Below are 27930 nucleotides of genomic sequence, written 5' to 3' on the forward strand. Positions count from 1 at the left end.
GACAAAAACGACATACTATACTATGTCGTCCAAAATTGGAAAAAAAAAATTGAATTCTTTTTTTAGCCCAAAATGTGACCTAAACGTCATACTATACTATGTCTTCGACCTCAATGTCATACTACACTATTTCGTGCAAAATTTGACCATTTTTAAAAAAAAAAACTTTTGGTCCAAAATTTGACAAAAACGACATACTATACTATGTCGTCCAAAATTGGAAAACAAAAATGTAATTATTTTTTTTGCCCAAAATGTGACCTAAACGTCATACTATACTATGCTGTCGACCTCAATGTCATACTACACTATTTCGTCCAAAATTTGACAATTTTTAAAAAAAAAAACTTTTGGTCCAAAATTTGACAAAAACGACATACTATACTATGTCGTCCAAAATTGGAAAAAAAAAATTGAATTCTTTTTTTAGCCCAAAATGTGACCTAAACGTCATACTATACTATGTCTTCGACATCAATGTCATACTACACTATTTCGTGCAAAATTTGAACATTTTTTTGAAAAAAAACTTTTGGTCCAAAATTTGACAAAAACGACATACTATACTATGTCTTCCAAAATTGGAAAACAAAAATTTAATTATTTTTTTTGCCCAAAATGTGACCTAAACATCATACTATACCATGCTGTCGACCTCAATGTCATACTACACTATTTCGTGCAAAATTTGACCATTTTTTTGAAAAAAAACTTTTGGTCCAAAATTTGACAAAAACGACATACTATACTATGTCGTCCAAAATTGGAAAAAAAAAATTGAATTTTTTTTTAGCCCAAAATGTGACCTAAACGTCATACTATACTATGCTGTCGACCTCAATGTCATACTACACTATTTCGTCCAAAATTTGACCATTTTTTTGAAAAAAAACTTTTGGTCCTAAATTTGACAAAAACGACATACTATACTATGTCGTCCAAAATTGGAAAAAAAAAATTGAATTCTTTTTTTAGCCCAAAATGTGACCTAAACGTCATACTATACTATGTCTTCGACCTCAATGTCATACTACACTATTTCGTGCAAAATTTGACCATTTTTAAAAAAAAAAACTTTTGGTCCAAAATTTGACAAAAACGACATACTATACTATGTCGTCCAAAATTGGAAAACAAAAATTGAATTCTTTTTTTAGCCCAAAATGTGACCTAAACGTCATACTATACTATGTCTTCGACCTCAATGTCATACTACACTATTTCGTGCAAAATTTGACCATTTTTTTGAAAAAAAACTTTTGGTCCAAAATTTGACAAAAACGACATACTATACTATGTCGTCCAAAATTGGAAAACAAAAATTTAATTATTTTTTTTGCCCAAAATGTGACCTAAACATCATACTATACCATGCTGTCGACCTCAATGTCATACTACACTATTTCGTGCAAAATTTGACCATTTTTTTGAAAAAAAACTTTTGGTCCAAAATTTGACAAAAACGACATACTATACTATGTCGTCCAAAATTGGAAAAAAAAAATTGAATTTTTTTTTAGCCCAAAATGTGACCTAAACGTCATACTATACTATGCTGTCGACCTCAATGTCATACTACACTATTTCGTGCAAAATTTGACCATTTTTTTGAAAAAAAGCTTTTGGTCCAAAATTGGACAAAAACGACATACTATACTATGTCGTCCAAAATTGGAAAAAAAAAATTGAATTCTTTTTTTAGCCCAAAATGTGACCTAAACGTCATACTATACTATGTCTTCGACATCAATGTCATACTACACTATTTCGTGCAAAATTTGAACATTTTTTTGAAAAAAAACTTTTGGTCCAAAATTTGACAAAAACGACATACTATACTATGTCTTCCAAAATTGGAAAACAAAAATTTAATTATTTTTTTTGCCCAAAATGTGACCTAAACATCATACTATACCATGCTGTCGACCTCAATGTCATACTACACTATTTCGTGCAAAATTTGACCATTTTTTTGAAAAAAAACTTTTGGTCCAAAATTTGACAAAAACGACATACTATACTATGTCGTCCAAAATTGGAAAAAAAAAATTGAATTTTTTTTTAGCCCAAAATGTGACCTAAACGTCATACTATACTATGCTGTCGACCTCAATGTCATACTACACTATTTCGTCCAAAATTTGACCATTTTTTTGAAAAAAAACTTTTGGTCCTAAATTTGACAAAAACGACATACTATACTATGTCGTCCAAAATTGGAAAAAAAAAATTGAATTCTTTTTTTAGCCCAAAATGTGACCTAAACGTCATACTATACTATGTCTTCGACCTCAATGTCATACTACACTATTTCGTGCAAAATTTGACCATTTTTAAAAAAAAAAACTTTTGGTCCAAAATTTGACAAAAACGACATACTATACTATGTCGTCCAAAATTGGAAAACAAAAATTGAATTCTTTTTTTAGCCCAAAATGTGACCTAAACGTCATACTATACTATGTCTTCGACCTCAATGTCATACTACACTATTTCGTGCAAAATTTGACCATTTTTTTGAAAAAAAACTTTTGGTCCAAAATTTGACAAAAACGACATACTATACTATGTCGTCCAAAATTGGAAAACAAAAATTTAATTATTTTTTTTGCCCAAAATGTGACCTAAACATCATACTATACCATGCTGTCGACCTCAATGTCATACTACACTATTTCGTGCAAAATTTGACCATTTTTTTGAAAAAAAACTTTTGGTCCAAAATTTGACAAAAACGACATACTATACTATGTCGTCCAAAATTGGAAAAAAAAAATTGTATTCTTTTTTTAGCCCAAAATGTGACCTAAACGTCATACTATACTATGCTGTCGACCTCAATGTCAAACTACACTATTTCGTGCAAAATTTGACCATTTTTTGGAAAAAAAACTTTTGGTCCTAAATTTGACAAAAACGACATACTATACTATGTCGTCCAAAATTGGAAAAAAAAAATTGAATTCTTTTTTTAGCCCAAAATGTGACCTAAACGTCATACTATACTATGTCTTCGACCTCAATGTCATACTACACTATTTCGTGCAAAATTTGACCATTTTTTAAAAAAAAAACTTTTGGTCCAAAATTTGACAAAAACGACATACTATACTATGTCGTCCAAAATTGGAAAACAAAAATTGAATTCTTTTTTTAGCCCAAAATGTGACCTAAACGTCATACTATACTATGTCTTCGACCTCAATGTCATACTACACTATTTCGTCCAAAATTTGACCATTTTTTTGAAAAAAAACTTTTGGTCCAAAATTTGACAAAAACGACATACTATACTATGTCGTCCAAAATTGAAAAAAAAAAATTGTATTCTTTTTTTAGCCCAAAATGTGACCTAAACGTCATACTATACTATGCTGTCGACCTCAATGTCATACTACACTATTTCGTGCAAAATTTGACCATTTTTTTGAAAAAAAACTTTTGGTCCAAAATTTGACAAAAACGACATACTATACTATGTGGTCCAAAATTGGAAAAAAAAAATTTAATTCTTTTTTTAGCCCAAAATGTGACCTAAACGTCATACTATACTATGTCTTCGACCTCAATGTCATACTACACTATTTCGTGCAAAATTTTACCATTTTTTTGAAAAAAAACTTTTGGTCCAAAATTTGACAAAAACGACATACTATACTATGTCGTCCAAAATTGGAAAACAAAAATTTAATTCTTTTTTTAGCCCAAAATGTGACCTAAACGTCATACTATACTATGCTGTCGACCTCAATGTCATACTACACTATTTCGTGCAAAATTTGACCATTTTTTTGAAAAAAAACTTTTGGTCCAAAATTTGACAAAAACGACATACTATACTATGTGGTCCAAAATTGGAAAAAAAAAATTGAATTCTTTTTTTAGCCCAAAATGTGACCTAAACGTCATACTATACTATGTCTTCGACCTCAATGTCATACTACACTATTTCGTGCAAAATTTGACCATTTTTTTGAAAAAAAACTTTTGGTCCAAAATTTGACAAAAACGACATACTATACTATGTCGTCCAAAATTGGAAAACAAAAATTTAATTCTTTTTTTAGCCCAAAATGTGACCTAAACGTCATACTATACTATGCTGTCGACCTCAATGTCATACTACACTATTTCGTGCAAAATTTGACCATTTTTTTGAAAAAAAACTTTTGGTCCAAAATTTGACAAAAACGACATACTATACTATGTGGTCCAAAATTGGAAAAAAAAAATTGAATTCTTTTTTTAGCCCAAAATGTGACCTAAACGTCATACTATACTATGTCTTCGACCTCAATGTCATACTACACTATTTCGTGCAAAATTTGACAATTTTTTTGAAAAAAAACTTTTGGTCCAAAATTTGACAAAAACGACATACTATACTATGTCGTCCAAAATTGAAAAAAAAAAATTGTATTCTTTTTTTAGCCCAAAATGTGACCTAAACGTCATACTATACTATGCTGTCGACATCAATGTCATACTACACTGTTTCGTGCAAAATTTGACCATTTTTAAAAAAAAAAACTTTTGGTCCAAAATTTGACAAAAACGACATACTATACTATGTCGTCCAAAATTGAAAAAAAAAAATGTAATTATTTTTTTTGCCCAAAATGTGACCTAAACGTCATACTATACTATGCTGTCGACCTCAATGTCATACTACACTATTTCGTCCAAAATTTGACAATTTTTAAAAAAAAAACTTTTGGTCCAAAATTTGACAAAAACGACATACTATACTATGTCGTCCAAAATTGGAAAAAAAAAATTGAATTCTTTTTTTAGCCCAAAATGTGACCTAAACGTCATACTATACTATGTCTTCGACATCAATGTCATACTACACTATTTCGTGCAAAATTTGAACATTTTTTTGAAAAAAAACTTTTGGTCCAAAATTTGACAAAAACGACATACTATACTATGTCTTCCAAAATTGGAAAACAAAAATTTAATTATTTTTTTTGCCCAAAATGTGACCTAAACATCATACTATACCATGCTGTCGACCTCAATGTCATACTACACTATTTCGTGCAAAATTTGACCATTTTTTTGAAAAAAAACTTTTGGTCCAAAATTTGACAAAAACGACATACTATACTATGTCGTCCAAAATTGGAAAACAAAAATTTAATTCTTTTTTTAGCCCAAAATGTGACCTAAACGTCATACTATACTATGTCTTCGACCTCAATGTCATACTACACTATTTCGTGCAAAATTTGACCATTTTTAAAAAAAAAAACTTTTGGTCCAAAATTTGACAAAAACGACATACTATACTATGTCGTCCAAAATTGGAAAACAAAAATTGAATTCTTTTTTTAGCCCAAAATGTGACCTAAACGTCATACTATACTATGTCTTCGACCTCAATGTCATACTACACTATTTCGTGCAAAATTTGACCATTTTTTTGAAAAAAAACTTTTGGTCCAAAATTTGACAAAAACGACATACTATACTATGTCGTCCAAAATTGGAAAACAAAAATTGAATTCTTTTTTTAGCCCAAAATGTGACCAAAACGTCATACTATACTATGCTGTCGACCTCAATGTCATACTACACTATTTCGTGCAAAATTTGACCATTTTTTGGAAAAAAAACTTTTGGTCCTAAATTTGACAAAAACGACATACTATACTATGTCGTCCAAAATTGGAAAAAAAAAATTGAATTCTTTTTTTAGCCCAAAATGTGACCTAAACGTCATACTATACTATGTCTTCGACCTCAATGTCATACTACACTATTTCGTGCAAAATTTGACCATTTTTTTAAAAAAAAACTTTTGGTCCAAAATTTGACAAAAACGACATACTATACTATGTCGTCCAAAATTGGAAAACAAAAATTGAATTCTTTTTTTAGCCCAAAATGTGACCTAAACGTCATACTATACTATGTCTTCGACCTCAATGTCATACTACACTATTTCGTCCAAAATTTGACCATTTTTTTGAAAAAAAACTTTTGGTCCAAAATTTGACAAAAACGACATACTATACTGTCGTCCAAAATTGAAAAAAAAAAATTGTATTCTTTTTTTAGCCCAAAATGTGACCTAAACGTCATACTATACTATGCTGTCGACCTCAATGTCATACTACACTATTTCGTGCAAAATTTGACCATTTTTTTGAAAAAAAACTTTTGGTCCAAAATTTGACAAAAACGACATACTATACTATGTGGTCCAAAATTGGAAAAAAAAAATTTAATTCTTTTTTTAGCCCAAAATGTGACCTAAACGTCATACTATACTATGCTGTCGACCTCAATGTCATACTACACTATTTCGTGCAAAATTTGACCATTTTTTTGAAAAAAAACTTTTGGTCCAAAATTTGACAAAAACGACATACTATACTATGTCGTCCAAAATTGGAAAAAAAAAATTGTATTCTTTTTTTAGCCCAAAATGTGACCTGAACGTCATACTATACTATGTCTTCGACCTCAATGTCATACTACACTATTTCGTGCAAAATTTGACCATTTTTTTGAAAAAAAACTTTTGGTCCAAAATTTGACAAAAACGACATACTATACTATGTCGTCCAAAATTGGAAAACAAAAATTTTATTCTTTTTTTAGCCCAAAATGTGACCTAAACGTCATACTATACTATGTCGTCCAAAATTGAAAAAAAAGAAATTGTATTCTTTTTTTAGCCCAAAATGTGACCTAAACGTCATACTATACTATGCTGTCGACCTCAATGTCATACTACACTATTTCGTCCAAAATTTGATAATTTTTTAAAAAAAAAACTTTTGGTCCAAAATTTGACAAAAACGACATACTATACTATGTCGTCCAAAATTGGAAATTTTTTATGAAATCTTTTTTTTTAGCCCTAAATGTGACGAAAACGTCATACTATACTATGTCTTCGACATCAATGTCATACTACACTATTTCGTGCAAAATTTGACCATTTTTTTGAAAAAAAACTTTTGGTCCAAAATTTGACAAAAACGACATACTATACTATGTCGTCCAAAATTGGAAAAAAAAAATTGAATTCTTTTTTTAGCCCAAAATGTGACCTAAACGTCATACTATACTATGCTGTCGACCTCAATGTCATACTACACTATTTCGTCCAAAATTTGACAATTTTTAAAAAAAACAACTTTTGGTCCAAAATTTGACAAAAACGACATACTATACTATGTGGTCCAAAATTGGAGAAAAAAAATTGAATTCTTTTTTTAGCCCAAAATGTGACCAAAACGTCATACTATACTATGCTGTCGACCTCAATGTCATACTACACTATTTCGTCCAAAATTTGACAATTTTTTTAAAAAAAAACTTTTGGTCCAAAATTTGACAAAAACGACATACTATACTATGTCGTCCAAAATTGAAAAAAAAAAATTATATTCTTTTTTTAGCCAAAAATGTGACCTAAACGTCATACTATACTATGCTGTCGACCTCAATGTCATACTACACTATTTCGTCCAAAATTTGACAATTTTTTTTAAAAAAAACTTTTGGTCCAAAATTTGACAAAAACGACATACTATACTATGTCGTCCAAAATTGGGAAAAAAAAATTGAATTCTTTTTTTAGCCCAAAATGTGACCTAAACGTCATACTATACTATGTCTTCGACATCAATGTCATACTACACTATTTCGTCCAAAATTTGACCATTTTTTTGAAAAAGAACTTTTGGTCCAAAATTTGACAAAAACGACATACTATACTATGTCGTCCAAAATTGGAAAAAAAAAATTTAATTCTTTTTTTTGCCCAAAATGTGACCTAAACATCATACTATACCATGCTGTCGACCTCAATGTCATACTACACTATTTCGTGCAAAATTTGACCATTTTTTTGAAAAAAAACTTTTGGTCCAAAATTTGACAAAAACGACATACTATACTACGTCGTCCAAAATTGGAAAAAAAAAATTGAATTCTTTTTTTAGCCCAAAATGTGACCTAAACGTCATACTATACTATGCTGTCGACCTCAATGTCATACTACACTATTTCGTCCAAAATTTGACCATTTTTTTGAAAAAAAACTTTTGGTCCAAAATTTGACAAAAACGACATACTATACTATGTCGTCCAAAATTGGAAAAAAAAAATTGTATTCTTTTTTTAGCCCAAAATGTGACCTAAACGTCATACTATACTATGCTGTCGACCTCAATGTCATACTACACTATTTCGTGCAAAATTTGACCATTTTTTTGAAAAAAAACTTTTGGTCCAAAATTTGACAAAAACGACATACTATACGATGTCGTCCAAAATTGGAAAACAAAAATTGAATTCTTTTTTTAGCCCAAAATGTGACCTAAACGTCATACTATACTATGTCTTCGACCTCAATGTCATACTACACTATTTCGTGAAAAATTTGACCATTTTTTTGAAAAAAAACTTTTGGTCCAAAATTTGACAAAAACGACATACTATACTATGTCGTCCAAAATTGAAAAAAAAAAATTGTATTCTTTTTTTAGCCCAAAATGTGACCTAAACGTCATACTATACTATGCTGTCGACCTCAATGTCATACTACACTATTTCGTCCAAAATTTGACAATTTTTTAAAAAAAAAACTTTTGGTCCAAAATTTGACAAAAACGACATACTATACTATGTCGTCCAAAATTGGAAATTTTTTATGAAATCTTTTTTTTTAGCCCTAAATGTGACGAAAACGTCATACTATACTATGTCTTCGACATCAATGTCATACTACACTATTTCGTCCAAAATTTGACCATTTTTTTGAAAAAAAACTTTTGGTCCAAAATTTGACAAAAACGACATACTATACTATGTCGTCCAAAATTGGAAAAAAAAATTGAATTCTTTTTTTAGCCCAAAATGTGACCTAAACGTCATACTATACTATGTCTTCGACATCAATGTCATACTACACTATTTCGTCCAAAATTTGACCATTTTTTGGAAAAAAAACTTTTGGTCCAAAATTTGACAAAAACGACATACTATACTACGTCGTCCAAAATTGGAAAAAAAAATGTAATTCTTTTTTTAGCTCAAAATGTGACCTAAACGTCATACTATACTATGCTGTCGACCTCAATGTCATACTACACTATTTTGTGCAAAATTTGACCATTTTTTTGAAAAAAAACTTCTGGTCCAAAATTTGACAAAAAACGACATACTATACTATGTCGTCCAAAGTTGGAAATTTTTTATGAAATTTTTTTTTAGCCCTAAATGTGACCAAAACGTCATACTATACTATGTCTTCGACCTCAATATCATACTACACTATTTCGTGCAAAATTTGACCATTTTTTTGAAAAAAAACTTTTGGTCCAAAATTTGACAAAAACGACATACTATACTATGTCGTCCAAAATTGGAAAAAAAAAATTTAATTCTTTTTTTAGCCCAAAATGTGACCTAAACGTCATACTATACTATGCTGTCGACCTCAATGTCATACTACACTATTTCGTGCAAAATTTGACCATTTTTTTGAAAAAAAACTTTTGGTCCAAAATTTGACAAAAACGACATACTATACTATGTCGTCCAAAATTGGAAAAAAAAAATTGAATTCTTTTTTTAGCCCAAAATGTGACCAAAATGTCATACTATACTATGTCTTCGACATCAATGTCATACTACACTATTTCGTGCAAAATTTGACCATTTTTTTGAAAAAAAACTTTTGGTCCAAAATGTGACCTAAACGTCATACTATACTATTTCGTCGACCTCAATGTCATACTACACTATTTCGTGCAAAATTTGACCATTTTTTTGAAAAAAAACTTTTGGTCCAAAATTTGACAAAAACGACATACTATACTATGTCGTCCAAAATGTAACAATTTACAAATATATATATAAATACATTTGTCCAAAATTTGACAAAAACTTTCATAAAAATATTTAGTTGTAAGACGTCAAAATTAATAATTAACTATAAAGGAGTAAAAATATTAAAAACAAAACATGCAAAAAAACCGAGTTATTAGATGAAACAGTGAACTGTAATAAAGTATTCGAGCTTTAAAACATATTTCTTTATTGTTAAATGCCATATACCTTGAAAAGTACTCATTGTACTTTATTAATGAAGTAGGTCAAAAATGTGAAATACACAGAAAATCATTTTTCATCATTTTTGACTGTGATATTTTAAAAGCTCAAATCTATATCAGTGAGAAAAGACTCGAGTCATCCTGCTTCATTTACATTCAAGCACAGTCTCTCACACACACACACACACACACACACACACACACACACTCTCAGATTATCTCATCCTCCTGCCGTCGCTGACATGTGAGTACTTCATCTCTTTTCACCGACGTACAAACCTTTTCTTTTTTATAGAAATCATTAAATGTGATTGAAGTCTCTTTGTAACGCGTCGATCTTTAACTCACGTTACATTTTACGACGTTTGTTTCCATTCATTGTTTTTTGTTTTTTTTTAATCTTACAAATGGAACTCGTGAGTGTTTGTTTTTAACAGACGTTAACGTCGTGACTCACAGTCAAACGTCATCAACGCTTTAAAAACACAACGTTACAATAACGACATTTAAACTGTAACTTTGTATTTTTATACATTTTTAAAACAGATTTATTTTGACCTGTGATGTTGTTGTGGGGGAGGGGAAGTGCTGCGCTAATCTGTCACTGTGTGTGTGTGTGTGTGTGTGTGTGTGTGTGTGTGTGTGTGTGTGTGTGTGTGTGATGAGTCATGTTTCTATTATTGAAATTAAATTTCTCTGTTTATTATTCGAGACGCTTCAGTTTGGTGAAGTCGTTGCCAAACGACACAAAGTTTTTCCGACGTTTGAGTCAAAATGAAAAGTGCGACAAAAGAAAAGCTGATTATTCTACGACGTTTTACAGAAAGTACAAATACTAACGTGTGAGAAATACTTTGACACAAATAAGTAGGAGTTATTGTAGCTGTACTGTCATCAGTAAAAGTAGCAAAGCTTCAGTTTAAAAGTACAATGTTACAAATAATAATGTAACAATTAAGCTAGTTAAGCGTAATTAGTCGTCTATATATTTTCACATTATATATATTATATTATATTTGTATTTCTAAAATAAGGATTTGTCATAATGGTGTAGAAAAACCTCTTATGACAAATAAATTAAAAGTAACAATACGACAAAATAAAATAAATAATAAATAAAGCAAAACAAGTAAAAATAATTCAATTAATTTGATAAAATTAAAAATGAAGTCAGTAAAGTAACTACAGTGTGAAAATACTACATTAGAATAAAGTCAAACCAGACGAAACTATTAAAATAGTAATATTTATAATATATAATATATAATAAAGTTAAAATGTAAATGACAAATTCTGACTGATGATAAATTCATGACTTTGATTTCACAATTTTATCACAATATTTTTTTTCTTACGAAAAAAACTGTGAGTCTGTTTTAGAGATTTTTTATCATGTTTATTTTTACGAGTATTTTTTTCGAGTTGTTTACAGGTTTGTATTTACGAAAAAAAAATTTGGGTCTGTTTTTTCCGAGAGATTTTTCTGTGTTTGTTTTTAGAAATCGAAAACGTATGATCAGGAAGCAGTGAGTTAGTGAGTTCAATCCCGTTCAGATTGTTCTATAAACGCGTAAATGAGTTGATTAATACGATTAATTTACAGAATAACTGTGGTAACTTTAACGTTACATTTTTTAAAATCTGCCGAAACCCGGGATTGAACCAGGGACCTTCAGATCTTCAGTCTGACGCTCTCCCAACTGAGCTATTTCGGCACAGAGTGCATCTCACATTCACTACCAAAGACTTCCTTTAGGGGTCGCCCTGGAGCCGCCCAAAGTAAAAACGACTGATGAGACATTCACAACTTTTTTTTTCAGGGTCTTTTCTTACGAAAAAAAAATGTGGGTCTGTTTTTACGAGAGTTTTTTACGGGTTTGTTTTTGTTGTTTTACGGGTAGTTTTTTTTTTTCCGAGTCTGTTTCTACGAGAAATTTTTCCGGGTCTGTTTTTACAAAGATTTTTTGCGGGAACTGTTTTTACGAGTTTTTTTTTCATGTTTGTTTTTCCGAGTATTTTTTCCGAGTCTGTTTTTCCGAGAGATTTTTTCCGGGTTTGTATTTACAAATATTTTTTTTCGGGGTCTGTTTTTACGAAAAAGGTTTTCGTGTCTGTTTTTACGAGAGATTTTTCCGGGTCTGCAGGTCGACTCCAGACGCGGCAAGAACACCAGGAGCACCTGGAGGTCCGGACGGCGAGGGCGGTCAGGCTCCGCCCCCAAACCTGACCAGTAACAGACGACTGCAGCAGACTCAGGCTCAGGTGGACGAGGTCAGGACCAGGATTAAGACTCGTTTTCGTCTCTTTAGCCTTTGCAGAGACGTCCCTGACCAATGTCCTCGTCCCTCAGGTGGTGGACATCATGCGCGTCAACGTGGACAAAGTCCTGGAGCGAGACCAGAAGCTGTCGGAGTTGGACGACCGAGCCGACGCGCTGCAGGCCGGAGCCTCGCAGTTCGAGAGCAGCGCCGCCAAACTCAAGAACAAGTACTGGTGGAAGAACTGCAAGGTCAGCACGCCTTCCTTTCCCAGCATGCATCAGTCTCCATCCATCCGGTGGACAGACAAAGCCGTGTCGTCCAATCAGAACCTGCCGTTCACAGAGAGAGAGAGAGAGAGAGAGAGAGAGAGAGAGAGAGAGAGAGAGAGAGAGAGAGATGTCAATCTGGATTAGATTACAGTGACAGTTGGGGATTAAGGAGCCAGCTGTGATTTGTGATATAACTCCGCCCACACTCAACACACACACACACACACACACACACACAAACACACTGGTGTGCACATCTGTACTTGTGAGGACCTTTCATTCATTTTCAAGCCTCTAATATTCACAGTAAAACAGTGATGTTTATACTGAAGTTACCTGCATCTTCAGGAGGAACCAGCAGGGGGCAGTATAGTCTCAAAGTGCTGTATTTTTTGTCTATTTTTTGTTTTGTTTGTGTTTCAAGGCAACGACATGAAGACAGGTGACATTCATTTGAATCAAAGTCTGATTTAAACGGCGTGTCCTCACAGTTAAGGTCCAAAGCAGCGGTCCTCACAAGGACACACAAACAGACATTTTTCATTTTTACTTTTTTTTTCTTTCAATCCAAATACACTGTGTGTGTGTGTGTGTGTGTGTCTCTCTCTCTCTCTCTCTCTCTCTCTAACCCCTTGTTTTGTTAATCTCTCTCGTCCTCCACAGTCAGAGATGAAATGATTTCCTGTTTGTCAGCAGCTTTAATGTCATCATGAGGATTTACACACACACGCGCAAACACACACACACGCACACGCACACGCACACACGCACACACACAAAAGTGTGTCTGATGTTGTTTGTCTTTCTTCCTCAGATGATGATCATCATGGCCGTTATAGGCGTTATTTGCTTTGGCGTCATCTTCTGTAAGTATCGCAGTACTGCGGTCATTTACTGCAAAAACTACATATAAGAGACACATCTTTAATTTATTCAAGTTTTCTTGTTTTAAGAAAAATTTTAAACTGCAAACGAAGCATTTCCAACACCAGATCCTGATTTTTTTTTTTTGTAAAAACCGATACGATAAAAAAATCTCGTAAGAAACAGACCCTAAAAATAAATCTCGGAAAATCAGATCCCGATTTTTTGTATTTCGTAAAAAAAAAAAAATCTTGCTAAAACAGAACCTAAAATCTAAAATCTCGGAAAGACCAATCAGAAAAAATCTCTTGTAAAAACAGATTTCAGAATCTCGTAAAAAAAACAAAAACATTTACTTTATTAGTTTTAGTTATTTTGTTATTTTTCTTAAAACAAGAAAATGTAAATCAATGTGAGAAGATTTGTCTGTTTTTTTACATGTTCTTCTTCTTTTCCTTCAGTGTATTTCTTCTACTGAGCTTCTTCTTCTTCTTCGTCGTCGTCTTCACGGACGAACACAAAATTTAAAATAAAATAAATTTACATCGTTACTTTGTTCCGTTTGTTCGTCTAAATCTCAGCTGTGAAATTATTCATCCTCACAAACGTCTGAAAGAAAACAGATTGAAAAAAACAGCAAAAAGTAACAAATTAATGATAAAAAAAACATTTTTCCATTTTTGTTTGAAATGTTTTTGAAGATAAAACATCGTTTTCACCTGCTTTGTGGATTCCTGCTGTATTTGCTGCCCCCTGGTGTTCAGTAGTGGAACTGCTTGGTCACAGGAAATGTTTTTTTCCCTCAGGTTTTATTTACTTTTTGCTGTTTAAACGTAAACGTGCTGTTTTGTTGTGAAATGAACAAATGAATTTCTTCTGTATAAAATATTTTTTCTTAACCGACGTAAAGAGTGAGTTATTTATTTATTTAAGAAATTAAAGCACAATTATTCTATAAGTATTAATATATATATATATATATATATATATATATATATATATATATATATATATATATATATATATAGTCAAAAAAACACAGATTATTCAGATTAAAGCCCGAGCTTAAATGAAATCATGTGTTTGTGTTGATTTAAAACATTTTTTTTTTTCATAATTCTAATCATCGCAGTAAATGTCCGAAAAACTAATCCACATTTTTGGTTCCGGGTGAAAATGTTTAAATGGTATTTAAACAGAAAATGACAAAATGTATTACATTACATTAAAAATGTATAAAAACTTTTGTTGCCAATTTGATTATAATTTAGAAAAAAAAATAGCATAATCCGGAGGAAAAAAACATGTAAAAAGGGAATTTGAGAATTCTTTACGTATTAAATATTTGTTTCCAGGTTGAACACTAGGTGGAGCTGCTCGTCAGATACATATATGTAAATCAGGAAGGTCGCATTATTCCGAGGTTTAATATTCCAACTTTAGCGTGTTGTGTGATTTTACTGCCCCCTACAGGTCAAAAAAACAAACATCGTGTTTACCTGTAAGATCCGAATGAATCAGTTGTTGAAATCGTAAACTTGGGATTTTAATTTAAATTAAGAGATTTGAAGACAGAAATGTTTGCGACTTTTTAACCAAAAAAATAAACCAAAAAACTTTCATTGGATTTTTTTTTTATTTAGGTTCCAAAAAAACATCATAATAACATTATATCAATAATATTAATACAGAAATTGAAAAAAGGAGGAAAAAAAAAATAAAATAGCTTTTCTGTCCACAGCCTCGAACTTTGGGGTCAACAAGGAGGGGGCGGAGTCAGGGTCAGGGGGCGGGGACTCAATCGTCCAGAAAAACTCTGTACAGTCTGTTTGGGGCGGGGCGGAGCAAGGGGGGCGGTGACGGGGTTAAGTGGGCGTGGCTTCAAGCTTGGTCTGTCGTTTTGCTGTGCACCAATCAGGAATGTCAAGGTGAGGCAGGGGGCGGTTCCCGAGGTAAAAGAGCCAAGTTTCAGTCTACTGTTGTGACATCTGAAGAAGAAACAGGAAGTTAGCGTTAACACGTGTTTAAATCACTGGCTTTCTCTATGGGCTTTGGTGCGGGAGAGTGAGCTGTGTACTGTCGGCTTATTACAGGCTAATATGTTAAAAACATGCTACTATAGCCTCAATAATAAAGCTGAATGATGGTATAAGCTGTTATAGTTGCATGCTAACATTAGCAGCTAACACCAGAGGTGAAACGGCAGCTCCTGTGTCACTGTGATGCTAAAATCACTGATTTTTCTCTATGGACTTTGGTGTGGGAGAGTGAGTGGTTTATAAACTTCAGATAAATCAGCTGTTGTTGTTGTTGTTGTTACCTGTTGTGTTTGTGCCTGTGTTTGTGTCTCGGGGCCTCGACTCGCCAGTCGACTCAGGATGTTCCGCTCCGACATCTGGAGCCGCACGGCGACCGGCGGTATCCGGGCGATGGTCGCCGGGAGACGAGTGACGTCAGCCTTCATGTCGCTCAGCAGCTCCTCCAACTGCTTCAGCACTGACACACAGAGAGAGAGAGAGAGAGAGAGAGACATTAGAACTACAGGGTCATCTCTCGCTCACGTTAGAACAATGTGACTCTGCTTCTTTTTCTTTTGTTCATCTTTTTAACAATAATGAGCTTAAACAGCGTTTCACAAACTTTCTATACGAGGACTCGCACGTAGCGACTTTTAATGTTTTAATGTTATTTCTGAGGGATATTTGGTTTAATTAATTAATTGAAACCTTTACTTTAGCTGCGATAGCTAATTTAGCAGCTACTACAACAAGAACAATGCGAAAAAGAAGTTTAGCGCCCTCAAGAGTGAAAACATCCAGGATGGATCGTTCCGAGGACGTCACTAGTTTGTGAATTGTTGACGTCATGAGAATGATCTGTTTTTTGCTAAAAATGTAGCCAGATGCTATATGACTGTAGCCGTATGCTTAACTATGCTGTAAAAAAAAAAAAAGATACCAGTAACTGTTAAACTATAGCAGCTAATGTAGCTGCGATAGCTGCCAACGTCTCTTTTTTTGGTGGCATTTAAAAAATGTTTTTGTTAGAGCAGCTACTTTAGCCGCGATAGCTAATTTAGCAGCAGCTACTGTCGCCAACAAGAAAACTTTGAAAAAGAGAAGTTTAGCACCCTCTAAATGTAAACATCCAGGATGGATCGTTCTGAGGACGTCACCAGTTTTTGAAGACTGCCCCCTGGTGGCCAAAGGGTCATGAAAGGGTTTTTCTTTCATTAAATCTTGAGAGAAACCGTCTGCGTCAGAGTTCAGAGTGTTTACCTTTGTGCAGGACGGCGTTGGCCGGCTTGTTCCCGGACATGGATTCTTTACTGAGGTGTTGGTGCGACTCGGCGAGACATTCCACCTCACTGAAGCGAGTGTTCAGGGCCATGGACGGGTGAGACGGGTCCTCCGACATGTTGAGGTAGGCGGCTCGACGCAGCTGCTCCTCGATCACCAACGCCTGCTCCAACAGCTGTGAGGACGAGGGACGGAGGACACAGTGAGACGGCGTCGTGTCCACTGAGACGTTTGTAAAACCACGACACAGCAGTAATGATAAGACGATAACATCGTCCTTCCTGCTGTGACTCCGTCCGTAAAAACAGACCCAGTTTGGTTTTAACTTTAGTCGTTAATGTTACTTTAGCCGCTGTAGCTAATTTAGCAGCAGCTACTGTTGCTAACAAGAAAACTGTGGCTGTGTAATCTGAACACATCCACTACAATAATCTGATTGTGTACCCTTAAATATGTGGATTACACAAACTCACTTATCTGATTAAAACCACTCATGTAAAGAAAAATAATCGGACTGCAGTCGTCAGATTTTTTTAACTCATGTAATCTGTTTCAACCCAGCATGGTAATCTGACTACATTCACTCGAACAATCCAATTGTGCCAACTGAAATAATCGGATTATATCGACTTAAGTAACTGAACTAGATACACTCATGTAATGATCAGATTAAACCACTGAAGTAATCTGAATACTTCAATAAAAAAAAAATAGTCTGATTGCAGCCGCTCGGGTAATCTGAATACATACACCAAAATAATCTGACCACACCATACTCTGAGTAATCCAAATACAGTCCCCAGAATAATCTGATTACGTCCAGTAAAGTAACTGAATTAAATAAACTCAAATGATCAGATTAAAACCACTGAATTAATCTGAACACTTTAATAAAAAGAAACAATCTGATTGCACCCGCTCAAGTAAACTACATACACCAAAATAATCTGACCACACCAACTGAAGTAATCTTATAATGTCACTAAAATAACAGAATTAGACATGGATTAATTCAGTGGTTTGGATAGGATTATTTGAGTAATTTAACAAAAGCTGCCTGATTTACACCAACTGAAGTAATCTGAATAGCCTACCCAGCATAATCTGATTATATACACTGAAATAGTTGGATTAGATAAACTCACATAATCCGATTGCACCCAATGAAGTAATCTAAACACGTTCCCCCAGAATAATCCATAATCCAATTGTGCCCACTGAAATAATCGGATTACATCTACTCGAGTAACTGAACTAGAAACACTCAAATCATCAGATTAAAACCACTGAAGTAATCTGAATACTTCAAATAAAAAATAATAGCCGCAGCGCAGGTAATCTGAATTCATACACTAAAATAATCCGAGTACACCAACTGAAGTAATCTGAATATGCTCCACAGAATAATCTGATTATATACACTAAAGTATTTGGATTAGATAAAGTCACATAATCTGATTGCGCCCAATGAAGTAATCCGAACACGTTCCCCCAGAATAATCCGACTGTGGCCACTGAAATAATCTGATTACGACACACTTCTCCTGCTCGTACCTTGAATCTTCTGGCGAGGAACTTGTTCTTGATTTCCAGGAAGTTCCCTCGGTTCATCTCGCCTTTGAACGGCTCGTTGAGGATGGCGAACTTCACGTCGTTCTGGATGTCCTGCCAGCGAGCGTAACCGTGTCTGAGGGAGAGCGCGGTCAAGGATCACCACGAGGAGGAAGAGGAGGAAGAAGACAACAACAACAACAAGAAGAAGAAGAACAATCACAAAGATCAGGTTTCAGGAGAAACTCTGGTGTATAAAAGGATACTGGATGATTCCGGCCAGCAGCCAGTAGTCATGGCGACGGTGCCAGATCTCGTTGGTTTTCTTGGTGACCGTAGCGGCGCGTTCTTCGTTCTGCCACAGAGAGTGAAGCTCTGAAACCACAGGACAACAACATGTCAGCGATAAAACAACAACAACAACAACAACAACAGCAGATGGTTTCCTTTCATCTTCACGTACCTGTGAATCCTCCGTCTGCGATGTTGAACATGAACCTGGTCTTCACCTTCTTCTTCTCCTCGCTCGGCGCTGCAGCGGCGGCCGCTGCGTTAACGTTAGCGATTTCTTTACCGCCGTCTCCGTTCTGAAGCTTCGTCGCCGCCTCCTCGGGCTTCGACGCCTCCTTCTCCTCCTTCACATCTACGAGACGAGAAGAAACCATGATTTAGTGATTACGATATTAACCTCAGGATTAAGATCAGAAACATGGATTATTAACCTCAGGATTAAAATGAGGCACATGGATTAAACCCAGAAACATGGATTTTTAACGTCAGGATTAAACTCAGAAACTTGGCTTTTTAAACTCAGGATTAAACCCAGAAACATGGATTATTAACCTCATGATTAAACCAAGAAACTGATTTTTAACGTCAGGATTAAATCCAGGAACATGGATTTTGAAAATCCGGATTAAACCCTGGAACATGGATTATTAAACCCAGGATTAAACTCAGAATCTTGGATTTTCAACTTTAGGATTAAACCCAGAAACATGGATTATTAACCTCATGATAAAACCGAGAAACAGATTTTTAACTTCAGGATTAAATACATGAACATGGATTTTGAAAATCGGGATTAAACCCTGGAACATGGATTATTAACGTCAGGGTCAAAAGAAGAAAGCATGAAGAAGAAGAAGAATGTTCAGTACCTTTCTTCTCCTCTGCAGGAGGACTGGTGTCCATCTTCTCTTCTTTCTTTTCTTCTGCTGCAAAAACAAACGTAAAAACCTTTAAAAACGTGAACGTTACAAAGAAACTGAGCTTCGTTGACAAAATAAACCACAACTCCCTTTAAAGTTACATTTAAACAGTCTTTAAAGGGACATTTTGAGACATTAATAACATGGTCTGACCTTTGACCTCTGGGTCCTCAGGTTTGACCTCTGACCCCTCCGTCTTCTCCTCAGCAGGAGACTTGGTCTCCTCTCCGGCCTCAGGACTCTTCTTATCGCCGTCCGCCTCCTTCTCTCCGTCCTTCTCGCTCTCTGCGTCTCCGTTGCTCGGCTTGTCCGTCTCCATCGGTTCCTCGCCGCCGTTCTTCTTCTCCTCGTCTGTCGCCGTCGCCGATGACGCTGACGCCGACGCTGACGCCGACGCTGACGCCGACGCTGACGCCGACGCCGAGGCCTCCGGCGGACTCTTCTCGTCGTCGTCTGGGATGGCGATGACCTGTAGGAGGAGGAGGAGACGTGACGATGATGAGGTCACGTGTTCTCTGCGGAGTTTTATTTTGAAGGTTAATCTGACGGCGGCGGGCGTCTTTACCTCGTCGTTTGCGACCTTGGCGTGCTCTTTGCCGTTCTTCTCTGCCTCGCCTTCCTTCTTCACGTCCTTCTCGCCGTCCTTCAGGGCGTCGTCCGTCTTGGATTCGTCGACTGCAGCAGGCGTGTTGGGCTGCGTGTCGGCAGGCGTGCCGGTGGACGGCGTCTTCCCGGGCGATTCGGGCTGAGCTGCCGCCGCCGCCGCAGCTGCTGCCGCGGCCGCCGCCCTCTTGCTCTCCTCCAGCTCGGCCATCCACGGCATGGACCACTGACCGTTGACGTGCTCGAACTCCTGGACCTGCAACATCACCGTCGTCTCATCAGCACACGCCGCCATGACTTGGCGAATCCCCGTCACATTCTGACCTCCAACTTACCTTCTTGCGAATGAGCGACATGACGCCGATACGCGTGAGGACGTGTTGCCGTGACAACCCTTCCCTGGGGACGCCGTCGGCGAAGGTCTCTGCGCCGTCAGCGCCGGGTTCACAGAGATGACGCATGAAGAGAGACACGTACGCTCTGAGAGAGAGAAAACCAGGAACATGGATTTTTAACGTAAAGACAAAAGTCCAGAACATGGAATTTTAACGTAAAGACAAAAGTCAGGAACATGGATTTTTAACGTAAGGATTAAACTCGGGAACATGGATTTTTAACGTAAAGATTAAACATAAATTTTAACGTTAAGATTAAACCCAGGAACATGGATTTTTAACGTGAAGATTAAACTCGGGAACATGAATTTTTAACGTAAAGATTAAACTCGGGAACATGAATTTTAAACGTAAAGATTAAGCCCAGGAACATGGATTTTTAATGTGAAGATTAAACTCGGGAACATAATTTTTAACGTAAAAATTAAACAAAATTTTTAACGTAAAGACAAAAGTCAGGAACATGGATTTTTAACGTAAAGATTAAACTCGGGAACATGAATTTTTAACGTAAAGATTAAACTCGGGAACATGAATTTTAAACGTAAAGATTAAGCCCAGGAACATGGATTTTTAATGTGAAGATTAAACTCGGGAACATAATTTTTAACGTAAAAATTAAACAAAATTTTTAACGTAAAGACAAAAGTCAGGAACATGGATTTTTAACGTAAAGATTAAACTCGGGAACATGGATTTTTAACAAAGATTAAACCCAGGAACATGAATTTTCATACTTATATTTGACCCTTATTCTCCTACAGTAAACAAAATCCCATATTCTCGCTGGATTATCTCTTACTTGAACTCTTTCTCAGATTTCCCTCGCAGGTCTCGGACCAGCCACTGGGTGGTGAAGGCGTCCTGCGGGGGCATCCCATAACGCATCACTGCGTTCAGGAAGGCCTTCCTCTGCCGAGAGTTGAAACCCAACACCTGAAGGAACAAATGAAAGAAAGAAAATGTGAATCGACGTCCACAAACACGAGGAAAACGAGAAGGTTTAAATAAACAAGTGCTGCTCACCTCGATGTTGCCTCCCACCCTGGCCAGCAGGGGGGGCAGTGGTTTGTCTTTGTCGTTCCTCAGGCCCTTCCTGTTCGGCCTGCGAGAGTTTGCTGCTGAAATAGAGCGTATATAAAATATATTACTGAGATAATTACTCTTCACAATAGAACGTCAACTAATTTAAGCATTTTATTCTTAATTAAAACCAGTTTGTCATTTTTCAGCTTCTTAAATGTGAATATTTTCATATTTCTGTCATTTTTCAGCTTCTTAAATGTGAATATTTTCACGTTTCTGTCATTTTTCAGCTTCTTAAATGTGAATATTTTCATGTTTCTGTCATTTTTCAGCTTCTTAAATGTGAATATTTTCACGTTTCTGTCATTTTTCAGCTTCTTAAATGTGAATATTTTCATGTTTCTGTCATTTTTCAGCTTCTTAAATGTGAATATTTTCACCTTTCTGTCATTTTTCAGCTTCTTAAACGTGAATATTTTCACGTTTCTGTCATTTTTCAGCTTCTTAAATGTGAATATTTTCACGTTTCTGTCATTTTTCAGCTTCTTAAACGTGAATATTTTCACATTTCTGTCATTTTTCAGCTTCTTAAATGTGAATATTTTCACGTTTCTGTCATTTTTCAGCTTCTTAAATGTGAATATTTTCATGTTTCTGTCATTTTTCAGCTTCTTAAACGTGAATATTTTCACGTTTCTGTCATTTTTCAGCTTCTTAAACATGAATATTTTCACGTTTCTGTCATTTTTCAGCTTCTTAAACGTGAATATTTTCACGTTTCTGTCATTTTTCAGCTTCTTAAATGTGAATATTTTCACGTTTCTGTCATTTCTCAGCTTCTTAAACGTGAATATTTTCACGTTTCTGTCATTTCTCAGCTTCTTAAATGTGAATATTTTCACGTTTCTGTCATTTTTCAGCTTCTTAAATGTGAATATTTTCACATTTCTGTCATTTTTCAGCTTCTTAAATGTGAATATTTTCACCTTTCTGTCATTTTTCAGCTTCTTAAACGTGAATATTTTCACGTTTCTGTCATTTTTCAGCTTCTTAAATGTGAATATTTTCACGTTTCTGTCATTTTTCAGCTTCTTAAACGTGAATATTTTCACGTTTCTGTCATTTTTCAGCTTCTTAAACGTGAATATTTTCATGTTTCTGTCATTTTTCAGCTTCTTAAATGTGAATATTTTCATGTTTCTGTCATTTTTCAGCTTCTTAAACGTGAATATTTTCACGTTTCTGTCATTTTTCAGCTTCTTAAACATGAATATTTTCACGTTTCTGTCATTTTTCAGCTTCTTAAACGTGCATATTTTCACGTTTCTGTCATTTTTCAGCTTCTTAAATGTGAATATTTTCACGTTTCTGTCATTTTTCAGCTTCTTAAACGTGAATATTTTCACGTTTCTGTCATTTTTCAGCTTCTTAAATGTGAATATTTTCACGTTTCTGTCATTTTTCAGCTTCTTAAATGTGAATATTTTCACATTTCTGTCATTTTTCAGCTTCTTAAATGTGAATATTTTCGTGTTTCTGTCATTTTTCAGCTTCTTAAACGTGAATATTTGCTCCATAAAACAAAGAAATCAAAAATCTTCTGGACCAAACCACGAATCGACTAAAGATAATCTGTAAACAGTGAGTCATTTTAAAACATTTTCTGTATCCTCGTCCTCACCTTCCGATCGTTCGTCAAAGTCCTCGTCTCCCTCTTCTGACGCCACGGAGTAATCTGATTGGCCGTCAGACTGATCGTCCTGCCAATCAGCTACGAGGGAATAACAAGAAAAAAAGGATTCAATCTTAAATCAGACTTAAAACCATGAAAAACAAAACTTCACGATTCAAATATCAACATTTTGTCCAATGTTGATGAAGTAGAACCTGGAGTTTGGTTCTTTTTTCTGTAGTTTTTAACATTTTTAAAGACTAAAGTGCTTCGTCCTCAGGTCTCACCTCTGTCTTCCTGCGAGCCGTCGTTGTAGTTGACCTGTTTGCGGATCCTCTTGCCTTTGCCGAGGTTGCGAGCGAGATCCTCCTGCTGCTGCTCGTAGTGATGACGCAGCAGCTTCTCCCAGTAATCTGGATCCACGCTCTCCTCCTGCTTGATGATCTCGCGCTGCACCTCCTCCTCCTGAAAAAAAGGCAGACGGTGAAGAAGAGTGAGAGGTGACAGAGGGAGGAGATGAAGCTACCTGACCACCACCACCTCCTGCTGCTGCTGCTTCTCCTGCTCACCTCCTCCTCCTCGTCCTTGACCACGTACTGAGCCACCTTGAAGGAGCTCAGGTACTCGTTCATGCTCTGCAGCTCCGTGTCGTCCGTGGCGTCCTGGTTGCGGTCCAGCAGGCGGTCGATGGCCTTGTCGTCGTAGTGAATGATGCTGCTGTCCTCCTCCTTGTTCTCGCCTGATCCTCGCTCCTCCTGGTCCTTGAACAGCTGCTCGGTTCCAAACTTCAGGATGTCGTCCAGCTCCTGTTTGGACATGGAGCCAGTCTTGGATCCGAGACCAGGTCGGACCACCAGGTGAGTCAGCATCATCTTCTTCTTGGCGACCTGGGCGGAGAGAAGACGTAGGTAAAGGTCTCCGACTGTCGCAAGAAATCAAACTCACTCAAAGAGAAGCCACTTCCTGTTTACCTGAGTGATCCTCTCCTCCACAGAAGCCTTGGTGACAAAGCGGTAGATCATCACCTTCTTGTTCTGACCGATACGATGAGCTCTGCTGAAGGCCTGGACACAGACGAGGAGGAAGAAGATGAGCAATCCAAACAACGATGCGTCTTTAAAACCAGACGAACACAGCGAGGCTGGCTCTCGTACCTGGATGTCGTTGTGAGGATTCCAGTCCGAGTCGTAGATGACCACGGTGTCGGCGGTGGCCAGGTTGATGCCCAGACCTCCGGCCCTCGTCGACAGCAGGAAGGCAAACTGCTGAGCACCAGGAGCTGAGGGCAAGGACACAAAGAAACCGTTACAAATCTTTAGATTCACCGGAAAACCTCTGTTCATTTTAGACGTTTCCTTTGCTATATGTTGGATATGAACGTCGGCGTTTGCTTCAGCGCTCTCACCGTTGAATCGGTCGATAGCTTCCTGTCTCATTCCGCCTGTGATCCCTCCGTCAATCCTCTCGTACTTGTAGCCCTCGTTCTCCAGGAAGTCCTCCAGCAGGTCCAACATCTTCGTCATCTGCAGACAAACACACAGAGACGTGATTTTTTACCAAAAACATGACTCTATCAGAGTATTTAAGGTTGTGTTCAGGTAAGACTTTGGTACCTGAGAGAAGACGAGCACCCTGTGTCCTCCCTCCTTCAGCTTCCTCATCATCTTCTGCAGCAGCGTCAGTTTCCCAGAAGCCTTTGTTAGCGAGTTGCCGTCGTACATCCCGTTCGGCATCTTTGGAGCTTCCTGCGTGCAGCGAACAACCAAACGGTTTGGTTTTAAGTCAACTCTAAAACAAAAAGGACCTGCACAGAAGCTTCAAACAGAGTCGGGGGTTACCATGGCAGCAGTGGGGAAGAGGTAGGGATGGTTGCAGCACTTCTTCAGGTCCATGACGACGTTCAACAGAGAAACCTGGTTCCCGCCTCCTTTTGTGTTCAGGGCGTCAAAGTTTTTCGTCAGGATGAATTTGTAGTACTTCCTACAAACAAAGAACAAATGCTGCGTTAGTTCATCACTAAATATCCTGAGCTCCTGCAGCGTTAAGCTAATCGTATGCATTCAAGGACCCTGGGATAAATCTTCAGGACTCACTTCTGCATGGGGCTGAGCTCCACTCTGACGATGAGCTCCGTCTTTGACGGCATGTGTTTGAAGACATCGGCCTTCAGCCTCCTGAGCATGTGCGGACCCAGCATGTCGTGCAGCTTCTTGATCTGGTCCTCCTTCGCGATGTCGGCGAACTCCTCCAGGAAAATTTCCAGTTTACTGCGACGGAAAAGTGCAAATAAAGACGTCTTTGCTTTATCAAATCCGACCAAATGTACTTCACCGTCTCTGGTAATCTGGCCCCAGTTCACTGCTGTTTAAAAGGACGTGGTGGACTTACCTGAACCTCTCAGGCGTGAGGAAGTTGAGCAGGTGGAAAAGCTCCTCCAGGTTGTTCTGCAGAGGAGTTCCTGTCAGCAGCAGCTTGTGCTGCAGAGGGTAGTTGTTCAACACCCGGAAAAACTGCACAAGAGGAAACACACGGTGAGCGTCAGCGACTTTAACAACATGACCGAGCTGTTTCACGCTCATTATTCTGCTCTTTTCTTGGCTGATGACGAATGGGTGAATGCGTACCTTGGACTGGTTGTTCTTCAGCCTGTGAGCCTCGTCCACCACCAGGCAGGCCCAGTCGATGGAGCCCAGGATGGCCGTGTCGATGGTGATCAGCTCGTAAGACGTGAGCAGGACGTGGAATTTAATCGACGAGTCTTTCTGTTGGAGGGAAGAAAAAAACGACAGAAAACGCGATTAATCCAAACGTCTTTGTTTTTACTTTTACATCTGAAGTGATGTTTTTAACAACGCGTCACCTTCATCCTGGACGCCTTCTTCCCTCCTCGGATGGCGTTGTCCTCGAAGGAGAACTCGTTCTCCCTGATGACGGCCCTGCTGTCTTTGTCGCCCACGTAGGTCACCACGTACATGTCGGGCGCCCACATCTCAAACTCTCGCTCCCAGTTGATGATGGTGGAGAGAGGAGCGCTGACCAGGAACGGGCCTTTGGAGTGACCCTGGAGGTCGGAGACAGGAAGTGAGGTCATGAGGACATACGACGGCACACGGGTGACAATTTCAGACGCACAGAAACCAAATCTGTGTTTGTTCTTGATCAATTCATTAAAAAAATATTATTAACTCATAATCAGAACGTACAGACGTGTGGTCAAAAAGGAGATTTTAGAAACAAAAAACCTCAATTTCCTTTCATTTATGTCCATTTTTAGAGCTGAAACAATGAACAGATTATTAATAGATTACTAAATTACTCGTCAAATTATATTAAAACAAGATTTCTGATTGTTTCTGCTTTTTAAATGTGAATATTTCCTTGTTTCTTTGCTCCACATAAACAAAGAAATTATTAAAACTGAATCATTTTGGTTTGTGGACAAAAACAAAGACATTTGAGAACATCGTCATTTCCAGGTTTGACACATTTCCTGACATTTTATGGACCAACGATGAAGAAAATAATTGTTAGTTGCAGCTCTAATAATAATTAAGTAGTAAAGACTTTGAACTTTCACTAAAAATGTCATTAAAAAGAATGAAAAAATAAAAGAATATTTATGCATTAAAACATGCCTGGTAAACAAAATCTCCCTTGCTTTAATTTACATGTTTACCCTAAAAGGTAATTATTATTAAATATAACAAGCTATATATTATAAATAATTAAAAAAAAAAATATATATATATATTTTAAATACATTTGTGTCTCCTCCTGCTGTTCTGACAGGAAGTGTATTCTGGCCTCCCACCTGTAGGTGTCACTGACTGCCCACACATGATTAAGGCCTGAGACTGATTATACTGTTTAGGATCCAACTTAATGTCGTCACATTTCACCCGCCGCACACAAAATGGCTGAATGGCTGCCGGCCAATAGGACGACAGCTCCGGTGTCAGAGTCAGGGAATCAGGATTTAAGGGTGAATTAAAGGTACATTCAACACAGAGATGAGGGATAATAATTGTTTTTCTTTTTTTGTGTTAGAGAGGACCCACTGAGGACCCACTGAGGACCCACTGAGGACACACTGAGGACACACTGAGGACACACTGAGGACACACTGAGGACACACTGAGGACACACTGAGGACACACTGAGGACACACTGAGGACACACTGAGGACACACTGAGGACACACACCTCTTTGTAGAGCGAGTAGAGGAAGACGGCGGTCTGCACCGTCTTTCCCAGTCCCATCTCGTCGGCGAGGATGGTGTCTGTTCCCTGAGCCCACGAGAAGCGCAGCCAGTTCAGACCTTCCAGCTGATACGGGTGCAGCGTCCCGCCCGTACTGTCCAGATAGTCGGGCTGACGGTCGAACTTTATTGTTGGCTGCAAACGGAACATTAGGTCAGGAGAGATTAAACCTCTGAGAAACTCTTGCTATAGATGATTTAATACAGTAGTTACATTCTTTTTAAAACTGTAGTCAAGTCTACGACATCTTAAGAACGTGTTCACGTCTTTATCTTCACTGTTAGACAGACTTTTCCTTTTGTAAACTGAAGTTTGTAAACCACTCACTCTCCCACACCAAAGTCCATGGAGTAAACCAGTGATTTTAACATCACAGCACACAGGAGTTCACAGGAGTTGTTGATCCACTGCTGCCTCCATCACTAACTTACAATGACTGA

General features: G+C 36.8%; 2 protein-coding genes across 2 annotated transcripts in view; one reads left to right on the top strand and one right to left on the bottom strand.

The window, feature by feature from the left end:
* Nucleotides 1-11243: 11243 nt before the first annotated feature.
* LOC310935694 (vesicle-associated membrane protein 2-like) lies at nt 11244-13522 on the top strand (the record flags this gene model as incomplete). The annotated part of the gene is made up of 4 exons (XM_083899628.1): nt 11244-11248; nt 12224-12350; nt 12430-12588; nt 13424-13522. The coding sequence occupies 4 exons, from the start codon at nt 11244-11246 to the stop codon at nt 13520-13522; spliced, it is 390 nt and encodes a 129-aa protein (XP_083755754.1).
* A 1667-nt stretch (nt 13523-15189) lies between these two features.
* Nucleotides 15190-27930, bottom strand: part of chd4a (chromodomain helicase DNA binding protein 4a) — a 29199-nt gene continuing 16458 nt past the window's right edge. The window contains exons 14-38 of the mRNA XM_083900101.1: nt 27434-27625; nt 26091-26291; nt 25855-25992; nt 25619-25740; nt 25324-25497; nt 25069-25210; nt 24844-24975; nt 24636-24753; nt 24385-24509; nt 24202-24294; nt 23800-24117; nt 23518-23695; nt 23240-23329; nt 21559-21650; nt 21335-21468; nt 20473-20617; nt 20100-20393; nt 19688-20003; nt 19484-19540; nt 18787-18966; nt 18590-18698; nt 18327-18459; nt 16752-16947; nt 15794-15969; nt 15190-15461 (exon numbers count right to left, since the gene is read on the bottom strand). Coding sequence (XP_083756227.1) covers nt 15447-15461; nt 15794-15969; nt 16752-16947; nt 18327-18459; nt 18590-18698; nt 18787-18966; nt 19484-19540; nt 19688-20003; nt 20100-20393; nt 20473-20617; nt 21335-21468; nt 21559-21650; nt 23240-23329; nt 23518-23695; nt 23800-24117; nt 24202-24294; nt 24385-24509; nt 24636-24753; nt 24844-24975; nt 25069-25210; nt 25324-25497; nt 25619-25740; nt 25855-25992; nt 26091-26291; nt 27434-27625 — 3870 coding nt within the window. The 3' untranslated portion in view covers nt 15190-15446. The remainder of the gene's footprint in view (nt 15462-15793; nt 15970-16751; nt 16948-18326; nt 18460-18589; nt 18699-18786; nt 18967-19483; nt 19541-19687; nt 20004-20099; nt 20394-20472; nt 20618-21334; nt 21469-21558; nt 21651-23239; nt 23330-23517; nt 23696-23799; nt 24118-24201; nt 24295-24384; nt 24510-24635; nt 24754-24843; nt 24976-25068; nt 25211-25323; nt 25498-25618; nt 25741-25854; nt 25993-26090; nt 26292-27433; nt 27626-27930) is intronic.

This window comes from Microchirus variegatus (genome assembly GCF_963457635.1).
Source record: "Microchirus variegatus genome assembly, chromosome: 13".
NCBI classification, from domain to species: Eukaryota; Metazoa; Chordata; class Actinopteri; order Pleuronectiformes; family Soleidae; genus Microchirus; species Microchirus variegatus.